Genomic DNA, 16,380 nt, shown 5'->3' on the forward strand with positions numbered 1-16,380 from the left:
TACAAGACAGTTGACATTTCAGATGTAAAACCTCGCGTCACAACAGACTCGAGATTTGCAGGAAATGGATAAACAGTGCAAACTAACTATTGGACTTTACAGGTTCTAAATTTCATGGGGATAAAACTCCACATCGCACTTTACAGTGATGGAGCAACAGAGTTCTGTTTGAAGCTCCCAACTGATCCACTTTCCATTTCTCCAACTCGTTGTCGGTTGGATTGCGGACTCACTGCGGACTGTCTGGTGAAGGTCAGTCTCCTGCAATCTTGTGTGGTGATCAACATTGTGAATCTTCGTAAAACAGACTCTTTCTGGACACACCAAGATGCCCATCAATTGTCCAAGAGACGGATTAACTTCGAACCGATTGTGCTCGACACCATCTACAGGATGGAATTTCCATTTGTAAACTCATCGATCTCTTTGAGATATGTTGTGAATCTCTGATTCTGGGAACAGAGATGTTATCAGATTCAGTTTGAGGACTCAATAACTGGGATGACATTGGAGGCCATTGTTGGATCCAAGGAGCCGATCAGTCCTTTGAGGAAAACAACAGCAATGACATCACAGAATAATCATCCAATCCTGCCTGTATTCCAAAGCTCTGATTGGTTCTGGGAATCACACCCCTCCCTCTGTCCTTTGTTAATTGGTGCCTGGATTCATGGACGATTCCTGAGTGGCTATCAGGGATTGTCAATCATCATTGGTGATGTCATACCCTGTTTTAAGGGAGGCTGTCCCAGTAGTATAAATACAAGAGCTTGTGAGGGAAGAGGTTAGGTTGGGTTGTTTCTGTTGTTTGAAGTGTGATTGTGAGTAATCTTAATAGTTAAGATGGCCTCCCAAGTGTGTCAGAACTATCACAAGGAGTGTGAGGATGGTGTTAACAAGCAGATCAATATGGAGCTCTATTCCTCCTATGTTTATCTTTCTATGGTGAGTTTTCTATCTGAGGTATTATTTCAAAATTATGGCTGTGGTGTCATTTTAATCTAAGCAGGTAGAACTCTCTGAAAATGAATTGGCTTTAGAGTGTACCTCTGTGACCCTCCCATTTTTTTTTTCTGACTGGTTCTGAGTTGCCAGTTATCTTCAATCTCTGTCCTCTGGTTACTGACCCACCTACCAGTGGAAACAGTTCCTCTTAATTTCCTCAATCAAAACCCTTCATATATTTTGAACACCTCCATTAAATCTCCCTTTAACTTTTCCCGTTCTCAGAAGAACAATCCCAGTTTCTCTAGTCTCCACATAACTGAAATCCCTCATCCCTGTAGGTTGAATGTGGAAATGAAAATTAAATCCAAAAGCATTATTGCTTTCCTGTTTTCTATTACTACAACCTCTTGTCTTGTTGAGCTACTTCACAGGGAGGGACTTTCACCATATTCAGAAAAGATCAATGAAGCAAAGTGAGATTGACTTGTAAGAAACATGCTTTTTTTTAGACACTGTGAGCCCCTTAATTCAAAGTACTGTGGCAGAGAATGGGTAATTTGTCTACTGTGATGTTGCTGCCATTTTGAATTGGCCATGGATGAGATCTTGGTCTGACCTGACTCTTCCTTTCCATTTTATCTCTCCACAGTCCTATTACTTTGACCGGGATGATGTTGCCCTGCGTCACTTTGCTGAGTTCTTCAAGGAGCAGTCACATGAGGAACGGGAGCACGCTGAGAAACTGCTGAAATTCCAGAATCGGCGTGGAGGCCGAATCATCTTGGAGGATATCAAGGTTCGGTTCAGCAAACTGAAGAATTGCCTTGGTTTTGTGAAAAGTGGACTAGTTTGGTGTTGCTCAATAGATTTTCTATTGGGTTGTCTGGAGGAGGATTAATATTATAAAAATGGATCCTCAAAGTAGGAGATTTCAGGCTCTAATCTAAGTGAGAAATTCGAAGTAACCATGTGACACCAGCAAAACTGTGTGGAGCAGGAGGCAGAGTTGGGATCAAATAGATCAACTTTGAGTAGATCATGACAATTAGTGCCTATGCTCTGTAATTGCAAATAGTGGCATAGTGAGCTCTGAAGAGCAAAAATTGAAGGAGCAAGTGGATGATTATGATGGTCCATGCAGTTTAATGAGGTAGTCCACATCAGATGGCAGTATGAGCAAAGGGATTAGCGGGGTCTCAAGGACAAATGTCAGAAGTTAGCTTGTAGGTAGAATAAAAGACTAATTTGGGTTCATCCCAAGGTGCAGAATTTAAAAGCAAGGAAGTGTTAGTGCTGGTTAGACCTCATTGGAATGATCTTTCTTAGGATACCTGAAAGCATATACTGCAGTGAATGAAGTGCAACAACTCATTCCCAGGGTATCTCCTAGGATGAACAGACTAGTAGAATCTGTGTGCTCCCCTGGTTTAGGGAATCGAGAAGTGACATTGACTTGTGATCCTACTAACTCCTGATCTGCTCAAGGACAAGTAATTTTTAATTTCATCCACTAACTCTGTATTTGTTGACAAAATACTTTTTTTCCTCTTCAGAAGCCAGAGCAGGATGAGTGGAGCAATGGTCTGGAGGCGATGCAGAGAGCTCTGCAGATGGAGAAGAATGTGAACCAGAGTCTGCTGGATCTGCACAAACTGTCCACTGAGAGGACAGACCCTCATGTAAGTTCCTAATGTCCATAAAAGGATTTGCATTTATATAGTTTCTTTCAGGATGTCTCAAAGTGCTTTACAGCAAACAAGCTATTTTTGAAGTGTACTCACTGGTGTAATGGGGGAACAGGGCAGACAATTTGCACATGGCAAGATCCCACCAACAGTGATGTCCAGGTAATCTGTTAGTTGGTTAAGGGATGTTAGCCAGGACACTGGAGAAAACTCCCCTGCTGTTCTTCAAATAATGCCAGGGGTTCTTTTGCATTCAGCAGAGGCAGATGCAACCTCTAATTATCATCTCATCTGAAAGATGGCCCTTCTGACCATGCAGCACTCCCTCACTTCTGCAGTGAAGTGAGTTTGGATTGTGCTCCACTCTCTGGAGTGGACTTGAATCTCTGGCCGTCTCTCTGGCACGAGTGCGACAGTTGAAAACAATGAATGTTTTTGGGTGATGTGAAGACTCTCAGCTTAATCTGTTTCATGATATTTAGAAATGTTTCTGTATCCAGTAGCTTCATGTTGATCTTTCACAAGGGAATGCAACACCAGAATCTTCTTAAAATGGGGTAGTGCATTCAGGGATTAGGGACAACAGTAAAATCTTTAAATACTGCTCAGTGTTTCCAATTCTAAATTGGTAAATACCTTTCCTCCAGGAGAAATGCAATCTGACACACAATCCACCAATCTGTGCAGGAGTTGTACCAGTTATCCAGCCCAGAAGAGGATCATGAATAATCCCCAGGGGAGGTTAAGCTCAGACCCTGGATATTGTCTCCTCTGAGCTAATGTACTTCATATTTTTCTTCCAGTTGTGTGACTTCCTGGAGACCCACTACTTGGATGAACAAGTGAAGATGATCAAGAAGCTTGGAGATCACATCACCAACCTGAAGAGACTGGGAGCCCCTGAGAATGGCATGGGAGTGTACCTGTTTGACAAGCACACCCTGAATTGACTGGGATTCTATAACCATTAGTTCGATAATTGGTAAAAATGAAGTGGGACTAAATTCTGGTGGTGAATGCTGTATTGATTGTGATTAATTCTCAGTTTTCTTAGCTGTCCATGGAAATAAAAGCTATTCCTTGAACTGGTTTGTCTTTGTTGTATAATTTAAATGGCTGATCTAATTATGCTGATCATCAAGATCTCCACTGTGAGTAAGTTAAAATGTTTCACATGATTAAAAAAATAAAGTAGTCCTTCCTGGTCCAACTTCCTAAACTTGACTGTGCCTGCCCTAGATAGCTGTACACAATCTCCAAATTGTCACTGAGTGGCTTATAGGAGATGCCTGAAATATACAATTTCTGCAACTGTAATCTGTGACAATTCCTGCTGAAAAAGGTTTTTTTTTATAACATCTGCCAGCAAAATGCGATGGAGCTTTGACATGAAGAAATGAAGGCCTGAATTTCTTCTCATTCTGCAGAATGAAGAGCATCTACTTGGCTTCCTGCTTCAGGCATGCTTGTCAAGACAATGCAAGTTATTGTACCTGCAATTCAGGTTCCTGTGCATAAGATCAATGCTTATGAGTTACTCAATGGATTGATTAAAGCCTTCTGGCCTGTCTACTGGCATAGTGGCCACCTTAAAGTTGCTTTTAGGTCTTTTGTTTAACATTTCCCTCTAGGGGCAATGCTCTGGGATTGAATAAACCTCCAATCTATGGGGGAAAAAACTTTACATCAAACTATAGTGTGTCCTGGTTGGGTAAGATGAACAGTACTGATACACAGGAATCATTTGCTTCAATATAATCTATATCAACCCAACAATGTCCTTTCTGTTACAGCCCCACTAACTGTTATAGGGATCTATCAGTTAATTGTAATCCAATAGTTGTACATTATTTTCCATACTTGGAATATTTAAAATTATCACAATTTGTTCAAAAAGACTGCACTGAACTCAGTGTTATTTTTCAACTAATAATTTCTTTAAAAACACCATGAATTGGATGCATTTATCAATGCTGTTCAAAAATAGTTCAACAAAAAGGCTATGAATTTACTCCATTTGATAACACTGAGGCACATAAGCCCATTAAATATTCTTTTAAAGACCTCAGGACCTGAGAAGGTGAGCTGTTGCACATAGTTGGATGACCAACAAATTTAAATATCGGCTTGATGGGCAGGAAATGGAGGATGGCTGAATGAGTAAGATTAGATGCCATGGTGTGGCAACAGGGCAGGCGCATGGGATTAGGACTACTGCTTGTGTGGAGTATAAACGTCAACACAACTAGCGAGGCCAACCAGCCTGTTTAAGTGTAAGCTTTATGTAATTCACTCTTCTCTGTTCTTGAGGCTTTGTGGTCCTTCTATTCAATGCCTGATAGTTGGACCAGAGATACAACAGGATAGGAACAAAATACTGAAAATACTGGAGATACTCACCTGGTCAGACAACATTGGTCTAGAAAATATGAGACAGTTGACATTTCAGATATAAAACCTTTCGTCACAACAGACTTGAGATTTGCAGGCAATGAAAAAACAGTGCAAACTAAACACTGGATTTGACAGGTTCTAAATTTCATGGGGATAAAACTCCACATCGCACTTTACAGTGATGGAGCAACAGAGTTCTGTTTGACGATCCCAACTGATCCACTTTCCATTTCCCCAACTCGTTGTCGGTTGGTTTGCGGACTCACTGCGGACTGTCTGTTGCAGGTCAGTCTCCTTCAATCTATTGTGGTGATCAACATTGTGAATCTTCATATAGCGGACTCTTTCAGGACACACCAACATACCATCAATTGTCCAAGGGACGGGATAACTCAGAACCGATTGTGCTCGACACCATCTACGGGATGGGATTTCCATTTGTAAACTCATCGATCTCTTTGAGATATGTTGTGAAGCTCTGATTCTGGGAACAGAGATGTTATCAGATTCAGTTTGAGGAAAGTCAAAAAAAAAACAACGGCAATGACACCACAGAATAATCATCCAATCCTGCCTCTATTCCAAAGCTCTGATTGGTTCTGGGAATCACACCCCACCCCCTACCCTTTGTTAATTGGTGCCTGGATTCATGGAAGATTCCTGAGTGGCTATCAGGGATTGTCAATCGTCATTGGTGATGTCATACCCTGTTTAAATGCAGGCTGTCCCAGTAGTATAAATACAAGAGCTTGTGAGGGAAGAGGTTAGGTTGTTCCTGCAGTTTGAATTCTGTTAATAGTGAAAGTAAAGATGGCTGCCCAAGTGTGTCAGAACTATCACAAGGAGTGTGAGGATGGTGTCAACAAGCAGATCAATATGGAGCTCTATTCCTCCTATGTTTATCTTTCTATGGTGAGTTTTGTATTTTTGAGGCACTGTTTCAAAATTAATGCAATGATGTCATTGTATTCTAAGCAGGTAGAATTTCTCTCGGTCATTGAATTGGCTTCAGAGTGTCCCTCTGTGACCCTCTCCAGTCTCAATCCAGTTAATAATCTTAACACAATGGTCGTGTAGAAGGTCTCATGAATAGATTGTTCCCTGCTCTCTAATGGTTGTTTCTATCTGAAATGAACTCTAGGGTTCTATGATTGTAAGTTTGTAATTGAGGATTCATATTTAAGGTGATTGAACTTTGTTAATTAAATGTCATTGGTGACTATTTAGTGAAACACTAGATGGTTTTGGACTTTTCTTTTTTTTTCTAGTTGAGTGAAGGCCTGAGAATCTTGTTATTGAAGTTTTCCTCACTGAGATTGGATCCTTACACTAACAATGGTTCAAGGTGTTAAAACTACTGAACTTGAAAGATTTTTCTCTGCTCCTTAACTGATTTTAGATTTCCAACTGGGAACTGAAGTAGCTGCCACTGTCAACTTGTTGTAAGTAGAGGGTGAGTGCTGAAATGAAGCTTTAATCCAAAAATTAATATTTTCTACTAATGATACCTTTTTACCTTGAGCTACTTCATGGGGGGACTTTCAACATATTTAGAAAGATCGATGAAGCAAATTAAGTTTGACTTGCAACAAAAACACTTTTTTTCTTAGACACTGAGCCCCTTAATTGAAAGCAGAGAATGGGTAATTTATCTGCCATCGTGTTACTCCCATTTTTGAGTTGGCCATGGATGAGTTGTCGGTCTGACCCTTGCTTTCCATTTTGTTTTTCTCCACAGTCCTATTACTTTGACTGGGATGATGTTGCCCTGCGTCACTTTGCTGAGTTCTTCAAGGAGCAGTCACATGAGGAACGGGAGCACGCTGAGAAACTGCTGAAATTCCAGAATCAGCGTGGGGGCCGAATCATCTTTGAGGACGTCAAGGTTAGATTTAATTAAGGAGGGGTCTTCTGTGATGCACCTTGGGTAGCTTAAAAATTATCCTCATTATTTTAAATTGCTTGGTATCTTAGCAAGTGAGATTAATAAATAAAATAACTAGTGTTGGGATGAGTAGGTGAATACCCTGAAAGGTATAAACTGATGAGGGTGAGTTGGTATGGCTTTGGGTCACTGAGCTTGAGGATAAAGGAGGATCATTGTATGTGGATGATCAAAAGGAATGAGTTTCTGCATCACATTGCTAGCTAAAACATGAGGTGTGTGGAACTGGAATAAAATTTGTAGCATGGATAGGGAACTGGTGTGGAGATAAGAGGAAAAATTGGGGTTTGAAGGAATATTGTATGTGGCAAGTTACCTTTTTTAAAAAAACTGCCTCATTTCCCTTTTTGTTGAGGCCTCCCAGATAAACTACTTGAATTTGGGAGAAGAGTAGATCTAAGCTTGTTAGTAATCCTGAAGTAGGACATGGTCTTCTGTTCACCTCAATAATACATTGCTGAAGGGTGGTGGCAGATGGATTGTACTGGAAAGTATAAACAAGAATGGCAGATGGAAGTAACTTCTAAAGGCAGAATTTTGAGGAGGTGGGGACATTAATTTCAAGTTTAGTGACTTGAGGATCCAGGTAGGTGTGAACTTTTAAACTAGTTTGCAAGTGTGAAAACAGATCTGAGTGAAGAATATAGTACCAGAAATTGTATTTCAATTAGTGCTGGTCAGTGTGCTTAAACTGTTGCTTTCCAGTTTTTTGTGCCCCACCTTGAGTACACTGGCCTTAACCAATGAACCTGGTCTCTATTGAAGCATCACTGACTTGTGATCCATCTTGAAGATGGAGGTTAGTGATCTAATGGTGCTGTCTAAGAGAATTCACTTCCTCAATAGGGACATGAGGATAATCTTAATGTGAACTAAGTTGGTTATTGGGTGGGGGAGCTTTGATTTGAATGTGAAGACTGATGTAGAAAGACATGGATGTGTCAAGTGAGGTTTCTACAAGGGAGTGTACACTAGTTGCAGGGTATTTTGGGTTATGGCCAAGGTGGGGCATTGGGATTAGGGCTGCTATGACCATTAACAGAGCAGTTAATGAACTGATCTGCTCCTTGTGTCCAGCAATTGCCTCCAATGCCATTCCAGTGATTGACTCCACAATCCTTCCTTGTATTCCTCTTCTTGAGGTGCACAGATTAACTTCAGTTGCTTCGAACCCTGTTGCCCTTGAGAATAACATCCCTTGGACTTTAAACTTTCATTGTAACTGCTGACAAGACAACTCTTCCCTTTTCAGAAGCCAGAGCAGGATGAGTGGAGCAATGGTTTGGAGGCAATGCAGAGTGCTCTGCAGATGGAGAAGAATGTGAACCAGAGTCTGCTGGATCTGCACAAACTGTCCACTGAGAGGACAGACCCTCATGTAAGTTTTAGATATCTTGGAATCTGCCACTTAACTCTACATTGCTAGAAAGATTTCCATATAAGTGTGTTTCACACTTGCTGAGAATTTAGGTGTTTTCTGCAAAAATCCAACTAAACTGTAGACCTGGGTCACTAACCTTCTCCCAGGACACTCTACCTCAGGCATCAAAATGGATCTTGAGATTTCTCCAGCTTAATGGAATTGATGATGGCTTGCTTTTTGTGGGGTAATCTTTGTCTTGTCTGGCCAAATGTGCCAATCCCCCCAAGTGCAATACTTTGACCATAATCATTTCATGAACTGGAATAATGAACAATTTCTCTGAAGATTCTCACTTAACATGTGTGAGCTAACTATAGTTACTAGTTATCTCCTTTCCTCTTCCAGTTGTGCGACTTCCTGGAGACCCACTACTTGGATGAACAAGTGAAGATGATCAAGAAGCTTGGCGATCACATCACCAACCTGAAGAGACTGGGAGCCCCTGAGAATGGCATGGGAGTGTACCTGTTTGACAAGCACACCCTGCATTGACTGGGATTCTATAACCATTAGTACTGTACTTGGTGAAAATTTAAGTGTGACTGAATTCTGGTGAATGCTTTGTTGATTGTGGTTAATTTCCACTTTTCTCATTTCATTGTTGCTGTACATGGAAATAAAAGCTATTCATCTTTGAACTGCTTTGTCTTTTTTGAGTGGCTGATCTGATCACCAAGATCCCCATTGCATGATACCCAGCTGAGTAACTTGTGATCAAGTTAGAACTTTTTAAATGCATAAGCCCCTCCTGGTCCAGCTTCCTAAAATTGATTCTATACTGCCCAGGATGGCTGTGCTCACATCTCCACACTCTCACTGAGAGGCTTATTGGGGATTTTGGAAATACACAATTTCTGCAACTGTGATCTCAGTAACAATTCCAGTTTTCATTACATCTGTCAGCAACATGTGAAGCTTTGAAACAATAAAATGGGGAACAGGGGCCCTGAATTAGTTTCTTCAGTAATAACTGTCCAGTCTGGGGAAGGAAGCACATCAGCTTTACAACCTGCTTCAGACTTGTTTTTGTCAGTGGGGGGGGACACTACAGTTGAGGTGCATTGGCATTAGTCTCATGCCACACGTCACTCTGGATTACTGAAGTGTTGTGTAGTATTAACCACCTTTGTGTCTTCCTTTTGAGCAGGGAGTCTTTCGTTCAACATTCTCTCCTCCAGGGCTAATACTGAGCAATGTTCTAGAATTAACTAAACCACCAGTCTGTAGAAACATCAAACTGCTGTCTGTTCTGTTTGAAGTTTGTTGGTGGTAGTTAATCAGGGCTGGAATAAATGATTGATTCATGTTTATCTCCCAATGACTTAGTCACTTTTGATTATAGCAACACAAAATGTTATAGGGATCCACAAGGTAATTGAAATTCAATATTTGATGTCCATTATAATCTATACTTGGTATTTATCTAACTACCACAACTTGTACAAAAAGACTGCCCTTAACTTTAATTAGTGCAGTGATTTTTGAGTTTTCCTGAAGATATGAGAAATTAAACACATCTAGTAATGTTCAAAAATAGTTCACCTCCAGGGAATGAAGTACTGAAGCACATAAGTCCAATAAATATTCTCTCATGCACTAAGATAGCAGACAAGGTGAGCTGTTATACATGGTTACACTACCTACAAATTAAATATTGGCTTGACTGGCAGGGGATGGAGGATGCCTGTATGAGCACGACCAGATGTCATGGTTTGGTAACAGGGCAGGCACATGGGATTAGGACGACTGCCTGTGTGAATGATGAACACCACCATGAACTGGTTGGACCAAACAGTCTGTTTCAGTGTAAGTTTTATGTAATTCACACTTTTCCATTGTTCAGGCTTTGTGGTCCTTCCATTCAATGTCTGGTTGTTAGACCAGAGTTACAACAGGATAGGAACAAAATCCAAAATACTGATGATACTAGAAATCTGGTCAGAAAGTATCGGTTGAGAAAATACGACACAGTTGACAATTCAGGTATAAAACCTTTTCTCACAACAGACTTGAGGGTTGCAGATGAATAAACAGTGCAAACTAAACACTGGACTTTACAGCTTCTAAATTTCATGGGGATAAAACTCCACATCGCATTTTACAGTGATGGAGCAACAGAATTCTGTTTGAAGCTCCCAACTGATCCACTTTCCATTTCCCCAACTCGTTGTCGGTTGGTTTGCGGACTCACTGCAGACCGTCTGGTGAAGGTCAGTCTCCTTCAATCTATTGTGGTGATCAACATTGTGAATCTGGGTATAACGGACTCTTTCTGGACACACCAAGATTCCCATCAATTGTCCAAGAGACGAATTAACTTAGAAACGATTGTGCTCGACACCATCTACGGGATGGGATTTCCATTTGTAAACTCATCGATCTCTTTGAGATATGTTGTGAAGCTCTGATTCTGGGAACAGAGATGTGATCAGATTCAGTCTGAGGAAAGTCAAAGAAACCAACAGCAATCACATCACAGAATAATCCTCCAATCCTGCCTGTATTCCAAAGCTCTGATTGGTTCTGGGAATCACACCCCACCCCCTTCTCCTTTGTTAATTGGTGCCTGGATTCATGGAAGATTCCTGATTGGCTATCAGGGATTGTCAATCATCATTGGTGATGTCATAACCTGTTTAAATGCAGGCTGTCCCAGTAGTATAAATACAAGAGCTTGTGAGGGAAGAGGTTAGATTAAGTTGTTTGTTTGTGTTGTTTAGTTTGGAGTGAGATTGTGGTTAATAGTGAAAGTTAAGATGGCCTCCCAGGTGTGTCAGAACTATCACAAGGAGTGTGAGGATGGTGTCAACAAGCAGATCAATATGGAGCTTGATTCCTCCTATGTTTATCTTTCTATGGTGAGTTTTCTATCTGAGGTATTATTTCAAAATTAAGGCTGTGGTGTTATTGTTTTCTCAGCAGGTAGAATTCTCTGAAAATGAATTGGCTTTAGAGTGTACCTCTGTAACTGTACCCAATTTTTTTTTTCTGACTTTGGTTCTGTGCTGCTGCTACTGCAGGGCTGAAAGGGTTCCCTTCCCAGTCTTAATCCAGTGAGTATTCTTAAACTGAATAATTTCCATCCAAGTTAATTGGGTGATTAGTTAATTAAACATTGGTTCTGGCCAGTATTCTAATTGAGTAAGTGAATCCTGTTTGAGGCTGCACCCTTACACTTCAACACAATGAGGGAAACTGTGGTTCAAGATGGTGAATAATGTGGCTTGCTCTTCACTGAATGAAAAATTTAATCTGGGAACAAGAGCAGATCAAATAAATGTTATGTTTAATCCTACAGCATAGGAAGAGGCTATTCAGCCCATTGTGCTTGTGCTAGCTCTCTGAAAGAGCTATTGAATTAGTCCCACTCCCTCTGCTCTTTCTCTTTTTTTCCACCCCAACCCTGCACTTTTTTCCTTTTCAAGTATTTATCCAATTCCCTTTTGACAGTTACTATTGAATCTGCTTCCACTGCCCTTTTTCACGCTGTGCATTTGAGATATTACTTGCTGCATTTTAAAAAATAAAAATAATTATTCTTATCTCCCCTCGGCCTGTTATCTTCGATCTCTGTCCTCTGGTTACTGACCCACCTACCAGTGGAAACAGTTACTCTTAATTTCCTCTATCAAAACCCTTCATATATTTTGAACACCTCCATTAAATATCCCTTTAACTTTTTCTGTTTTAAGGAGAACAATCTGTTTCTCCAGTCTCCACATAACTGAAGTCCCTCATCCCTGTAGGTTGAATGCTGAAATGAAAATTTAATCCAAATGCATTATTGCTCTCTCTTGTTTTCTATTAATACAACCTCTTGTCTAGTTGAGGGACTTTCAACATACTCAGAAAAGATCAATGAAGCAAAGTGAGATTGACATGTGAGAAACATGCTTTTTTTTAGACACTGTAAGCCCCTTAATTCAAAGTATTGTGGCAGAGAATGGTTAACATGTCTGTGATGTTGCCATTTCAAATTGGCCATAGATGAGATCTTGGTCTGACCTGACTCTTCCTTTCCATTTTATCTCTACCTACAGTCCTATTACTTTGACCGGGATGATGTTGCCCTGCGTCACTTTGCCGAGTTCTTCAAGGAGCAGTCACATGAGGAACGGGAGCACGCTGAGAAACTACTGAAATTCCAGAATCAGCGTGGAGGCCGAATCATCTTGGAGGACATCAAGGTTTGATTTAATGAAGGAGGATCTTCTGTGATGCACCTTGGGTAGTTTAAAAATTATCGTGATTGTTTTGAATAGTTTGGTAGCTGACCATTTCATGCAGGTTCCTAAAAGCAAGGGAGATTAATGTGATTAAAATAGATAGTGTTGAGGATGAGTAAGTGATTACTCTGAAAGGTATAAACTAATGTGAGTTGGTATGGCTTTGGATCACTGAGCTGGAGGATCACTGTATGTGGATGATCAAAAGTAATGAGTTTCTGCATCACATTGCTAGCTGAAACTTGAACTGTGGAACTGGAAGAAAATATGTAGCATGGATAAGGAACTGGTGTAGAGATGAAGGAATACTATCATGTAACAAGTTTCCTTTTTAAAAAAAAACTACCCCCTTTTGTTGAGGCCTCAAGGATAAACTACTTCAATTTGGAAGAGTCGATCTAAGCTTGTTGGTAATCCTAAAGTAGGACATGGTCTTCTGTTCACCTCAATAATACATTGCTAAAGGGTGATGGCAGATGTTTATACTTCCCAGTACAATAGCAGGTATTTCCATCTGCCATTCTTGCAAATGAAGAATTTTGAGGAGTTGGGGACATTAATACAAAAGTTTAGTGACTTGAGGCTCTAGGTGGTTGCGAACTTTTAAACTAGTTTGTAAGTGCAAAAAACAGATCTGAGTGAAGAATATGGTACCAGAAGTTATATTTCAATTAATGCTGGTCAGTGTGTTTAAACTGTTTCTTTATTTGTCTCCCAGTTGGAGACTACCAATAAACTCAGTCTCTATCGAAGCATCACTCATTTGTGATCCATCTTAAAGATGGAGGTTATTGATCTAATGGTGCTGTCTGAGAGAATTGACTCTAAATAGGGATATGAGCATAATCTTAGAATGTGAACTAAGTTGGTTATTGTGGGGATGGGGAAGTTTTGATTTGAATGTGAAGACTGCTGTAGAAAGCCATAGATGTGTCAATTGAAGTGTCTAAAAGGGAGTGAGCTGCATTTAGTGTTGGGGCAAAAGTGGGGAGTTGGGATTACAGCTGCAATGACCACTAACCTAGCAGTTAATGGACTGATCTGCTCCTAGTATCCAGCAATTGCCTCCAATGTCATCCCAGTGATTGATTCCACAATCCTTCCTTCTATTCCTATTCTTGTGGTGCACAGATTAACTTCTGTTGCTTCTAACCCTGTTGTCCTTGTGCGGAACATCCCTTGGACTTTCAACTTCCATTGTAGCTGAATGTGCTGACAAGACAACACTTCCCTTTTCAGAAGCCAGAGCAGGATGAGTGGAGCAATGGTCTGGAGGCGATGCAGAGAGCTCTGCAGATGGAGAAGAATGTGAGCCAGAGTCTGCTGGATCTGCACAAACTGTCCACTGAGAGGACAGACCCTCATGTAAGTTTCAGATGTATTGGAATCTGCCACTTAACTCTACATTGCTAGAAAGATTTCCATTTATAGGTTTGTGTTTCACAATTGCTGAGAATTCAGCTTTTTTTTTTCTGAAAAAGCTAAACTGTAGACCTGGATCACTAAACTATTCCCAGGGCATTCGATCTGAGGCATCAAAATGGATCTTCCATTCTCTCCAGTTTAATGGAATTGATGGTTTGCCACTTGTGGGTAATCTTGGTCTTTGGCTAAATGTGCCAATCCCCCCAAGTGCACTACTTTTACCATGGTTCCTGGACTGGAATAAATGAAGAATAATTTCCCTGAAGATTCTCACTAACATCTGTTTGAGCTAACTACACTCACTAGTTTATCTCCTTTCCTCTTCCAGTTGTGTGACTTCCTGGAGACTCACTACTTGGATGAACAAGTGAAGATGATCAAGAAGCTTGGAAATCACATCACCAACCTGAAGAGACTGGGAGCCCCTGAGAATGGCATGGGAGTGTACCTGTTTGACAAGCACAGCCTGCATTAACTGGGATTCTATACTTGGTGGAAAATGGTGAATGCTTTGGTTGTGGTTATTTCAGTTTTCTCATCTGTTATACATGGAAATAAAAGCTATTCATCATTGAACTGGTTTGTCTTTGTTGTATAATTAAGTAGCTGATCTGATTATCCAGATCACCAAGATGCCCACTGCACCACACCCAGCTGAGTAACTTATGATCCAAGTAAGAACTTTTTCCAAGCCTAAAAATATAATAGCCCCTTCTGGTCCAGCTTCCTGACTTGACTCTGTGCAATTCTTGGGTGGCCGTGCCCACATCTCCAAATTACTGAGCAGCCTGTAGAGGATGCCTGAAATACATAATTTCTGCAACTGTAATCTCAGCAACAATTTCTGCAGGAAAGAAGTTTTCACAACATCTGCCAGCAAAACCGTCAATATTTTGTGCTTCGAAACAATGAAGTTGGGGGGGTGCTGAATTCGTGACTGGAGAATGATGAGTATCTGGCAGGATAAGGGCGGGGCACACTGCAATTTAGCTGCCTTTGCATTAGTCAGATGCCACAAGTCACCCATGGGGTTGTGAGTGTTGTGGCCTGTATAGAGTATAGTATTAACCACCCTAGAGTCTTCCTTTGGGCAGATTGTCATGTTTAACATTTCCTCCTCCAGGGCAAAATTTGTTCACTGTGATTTGAGTAAACCATCAAACTCCAGTCTGTCCTGTTTGGTGTTTGTTGGTATTGGTAATCGGTGCTGGTGCACATGATTCTTGTACATCTCCTAAACTAGATGTCAAACTGCAGTGTGTGCTACATGGCATATGTTGGGTAAAGTGGAGATGATCAGTGCTGATCTAATTTACACTCAATCAAATCATGCCTCTACATCTCTTAAACTCACTGCCTTTCTATTAGAGACTCTCTAACTCTGATTGGGATCCACCTGTTAATTGTAATCAGATAGTTGCTGCACATTATCTTCCATACTGCACTTGGTATTTTTCAAAATACAACTTGTTCAAAAAGACTGCCCTTAACCCACAAATAGTGTGATGATTTGAGTTCACCTGAAGACACCAGAAATTAAACCCATCTATTAATGGTGTTTGAAAATAGTTCACCTAAACGCAATAAATAAAACCCCATTTGAATGTATTGAGGTACATGAGCCCATTAAATAATCTCTCAATGGCTGAGGTAGCAGACAAGGTGAGCTTTTATACATGGTTACACCACCTACAAGTAAAATATTGGCTTGACTGTCGGGATGGATGATATCTCCATGAGTAAGATTAGATGCCATGGTAGGGCAACAGGGTAGGTCAATGGGATTAGGACTACTGCTTGTGTGAATGATAAACACCAACATGAACTGGTTGAACCAAACAGCCTGTTTTGGTGTAAGTTTTATGTAATTCACTCTTCTCTGTTCTTAAGGCTTTGTGGTCCTTCTATTCAATGCCTGGTAGATGGACCAGAGATACAACAGGATAGGAACAAAAACCAAAATACTGAAGATACTGGAAATCACAAACAAAAACAGAAAATGCTGGGAGATACTCACCAAGTCAAGCAGCATCGGTTGAGAAAACACAAGACAGTTGACATTTCAGATATAAAACCTTTCCTCACAACAGACTCGAGATTTGCAGGAGATGAAAGAACAGTGCAAACTAAACACTGGACTTTACAGTTTCTAAATTTCATGGGGATAAAACTCCACATCGCCCTTTACAGTGATGGAGCAACAGAGTTCTGTTTGAAGCTCCCAACTGATCCACTTTCCATTTCCCCAACTCGTTGTCGGTTGGTTTGCGGACTCACTGCGGACTGTCTGATGAAGGTCAGTCTCCTTCAATCTATTGTGCTGATCAACATTGT

General features: G+C 40.7%; 3 protein-coding genes across 3 annotated transcripts; all 3 read left to right on the plus strand.

Moving 5' to 3' along the window:
- Positions 1-807: 807 nt before the first annotated feature.
- Positions 808-3,962, plus strand: LOC137305592 (ferritin heavy chain, oocyte isoform-like). Its single transcript, XM_067974449.1, has 4 exons — positions 808-945; positions 1,598-1,744; positions 2,502-2,627; positions 3,437-3,962. Exons 1-4 carry the CDS (start codon positions 844-846, stop codon positions 3,581-3,583), a joined length of 522 nt encoding a protein of 173 aa, XP_067830550.1. The 5' UTR covers positions 808-843; the 3' UTR covers positions 3,584-3,962.
- A 1,831-nt stretch (positions 3,963-5,793) lies between these two features.
- On the plus strand, positions 5,794-9,033 carry LOC137305586 (ferritin heavy chain, oocyte isoform-like). The gene is made up of 4 exons (XM_067974444.1): positions 5,794-5,939; positions 6,766-6,912; positions 8,225-8,350; positions 8,741-9,033. The coding sequence occupies exons 1-4, from the start codon at positions 5,838-5,840 to the stop codon at positions 8,885-8,887; spliced, it is 522 nt and encodes a 173-aa protein (XP_067830545.1). The 5' UTR covers positions 5,794-5,837; the 3' UTR covers positions 8,888-9,033.
- Positions 9,034-11,082: 2,049 nt separating this feature from the next.
- On the plus strand, positions 11,083-14,622 carry LOC137305589 (ferritin heavy chain, oocyte isoform-like). Its single transcript, XM_067974447.1, has 4 exons — positions 11,083-11,253; positions 12,436-12,582; positions 13,861-13,986; positions 14,375-14,622. Exons 1-4 carry the CDS (start codon positions 11,152-11,154, stop codon positions 14,519-14,521), a joined length of 522 nt encoding a protein of 173 aa, XP_067830548.1. The 5' UTR covers positions 11,083-11,151; the 3' UTR covers positions 14,522-14,622.
- Positions 14,623-16,380: the final 1,758 nt, after the last annotated feature.

Source organism: Heptranchias perlo, chromosome 40 (assembly GCF_035084215.1).
Source record: "Heptranchias perlo isolate sHepPer1 chromosome 40, sHepPer1.hap1, whole genome shotgun sequence".
Classification (NCBI taxonomy): domain Eukaryota; kingdom Metazoa; phylum Chordata; class Chondrichthyes; order Hexanchiformes; family Hexanchidae; genus Heptranchias; species Heptranchias perlo.

Coding starts and splice junctions, on each gene's coding strand:
- LOC137305592 (XM_067974449.1), top strand. CDS start 844: ATGGCCTCCCAAGTGTGTCAGAACTATCACAAGGAGTGTGAGGATGGT. Junction 946..1,597: donor CCTATGTTTATCTTTCTATG/GTGAGTTTTCTA, acceptor ATCTCTCCACAG/TCCTATTACTTTGACCGGGA. Junction 2,628..3,436: donor CTGAGAGGACAGACCCTCAT/GTAAGTTCCTAA, acceptor TTTTTCTTCCAG/TTGTGTGACTTCCTGGAGAC.
- LOC137305586 (XM_067974444.1), top strand. CDS start 5,838: ATGGCTGCCCAAGTGTGTCAGAACTATCACAAGGAGTGTGAGGATGGT. Junction 5,940..6,765: donor CCTATGTTTATCTTTCTATG/GTGAGTTTTGTA, acceptor TTTTCTCCACAG/TCCTATTACTTTGACTGGGA. Junction 8,351..8,740: donor CTGAGAGGACAGACCCTCAT/GTAAGTTTTAGA, acceptor TTCCTCTTCCAG/TTGTGCGACTTCCTGGAGAC.
- LOC137305589 (XM_067974447.1), top strand. CDS start 11,152: ATGGCCTCCCAGGTGTGTCAGAACTATCACAAGGAGTGTGAGGATGGT. Junction 12,583..13,860: donor TCATCTTGGAGGACATCAAG/GTTTGATTTAAT, acceptor TTCCCTTTTCAG/AAGCCAGAGCAGGATGAGTG. Junction 13,987..14,374: donor CTGAGAGGACAGACCCTCAT/GTAAGTTTCAGA, acceptor TTCCTCTTCCAG/TTGTGTGACTTCCTGGAGAC.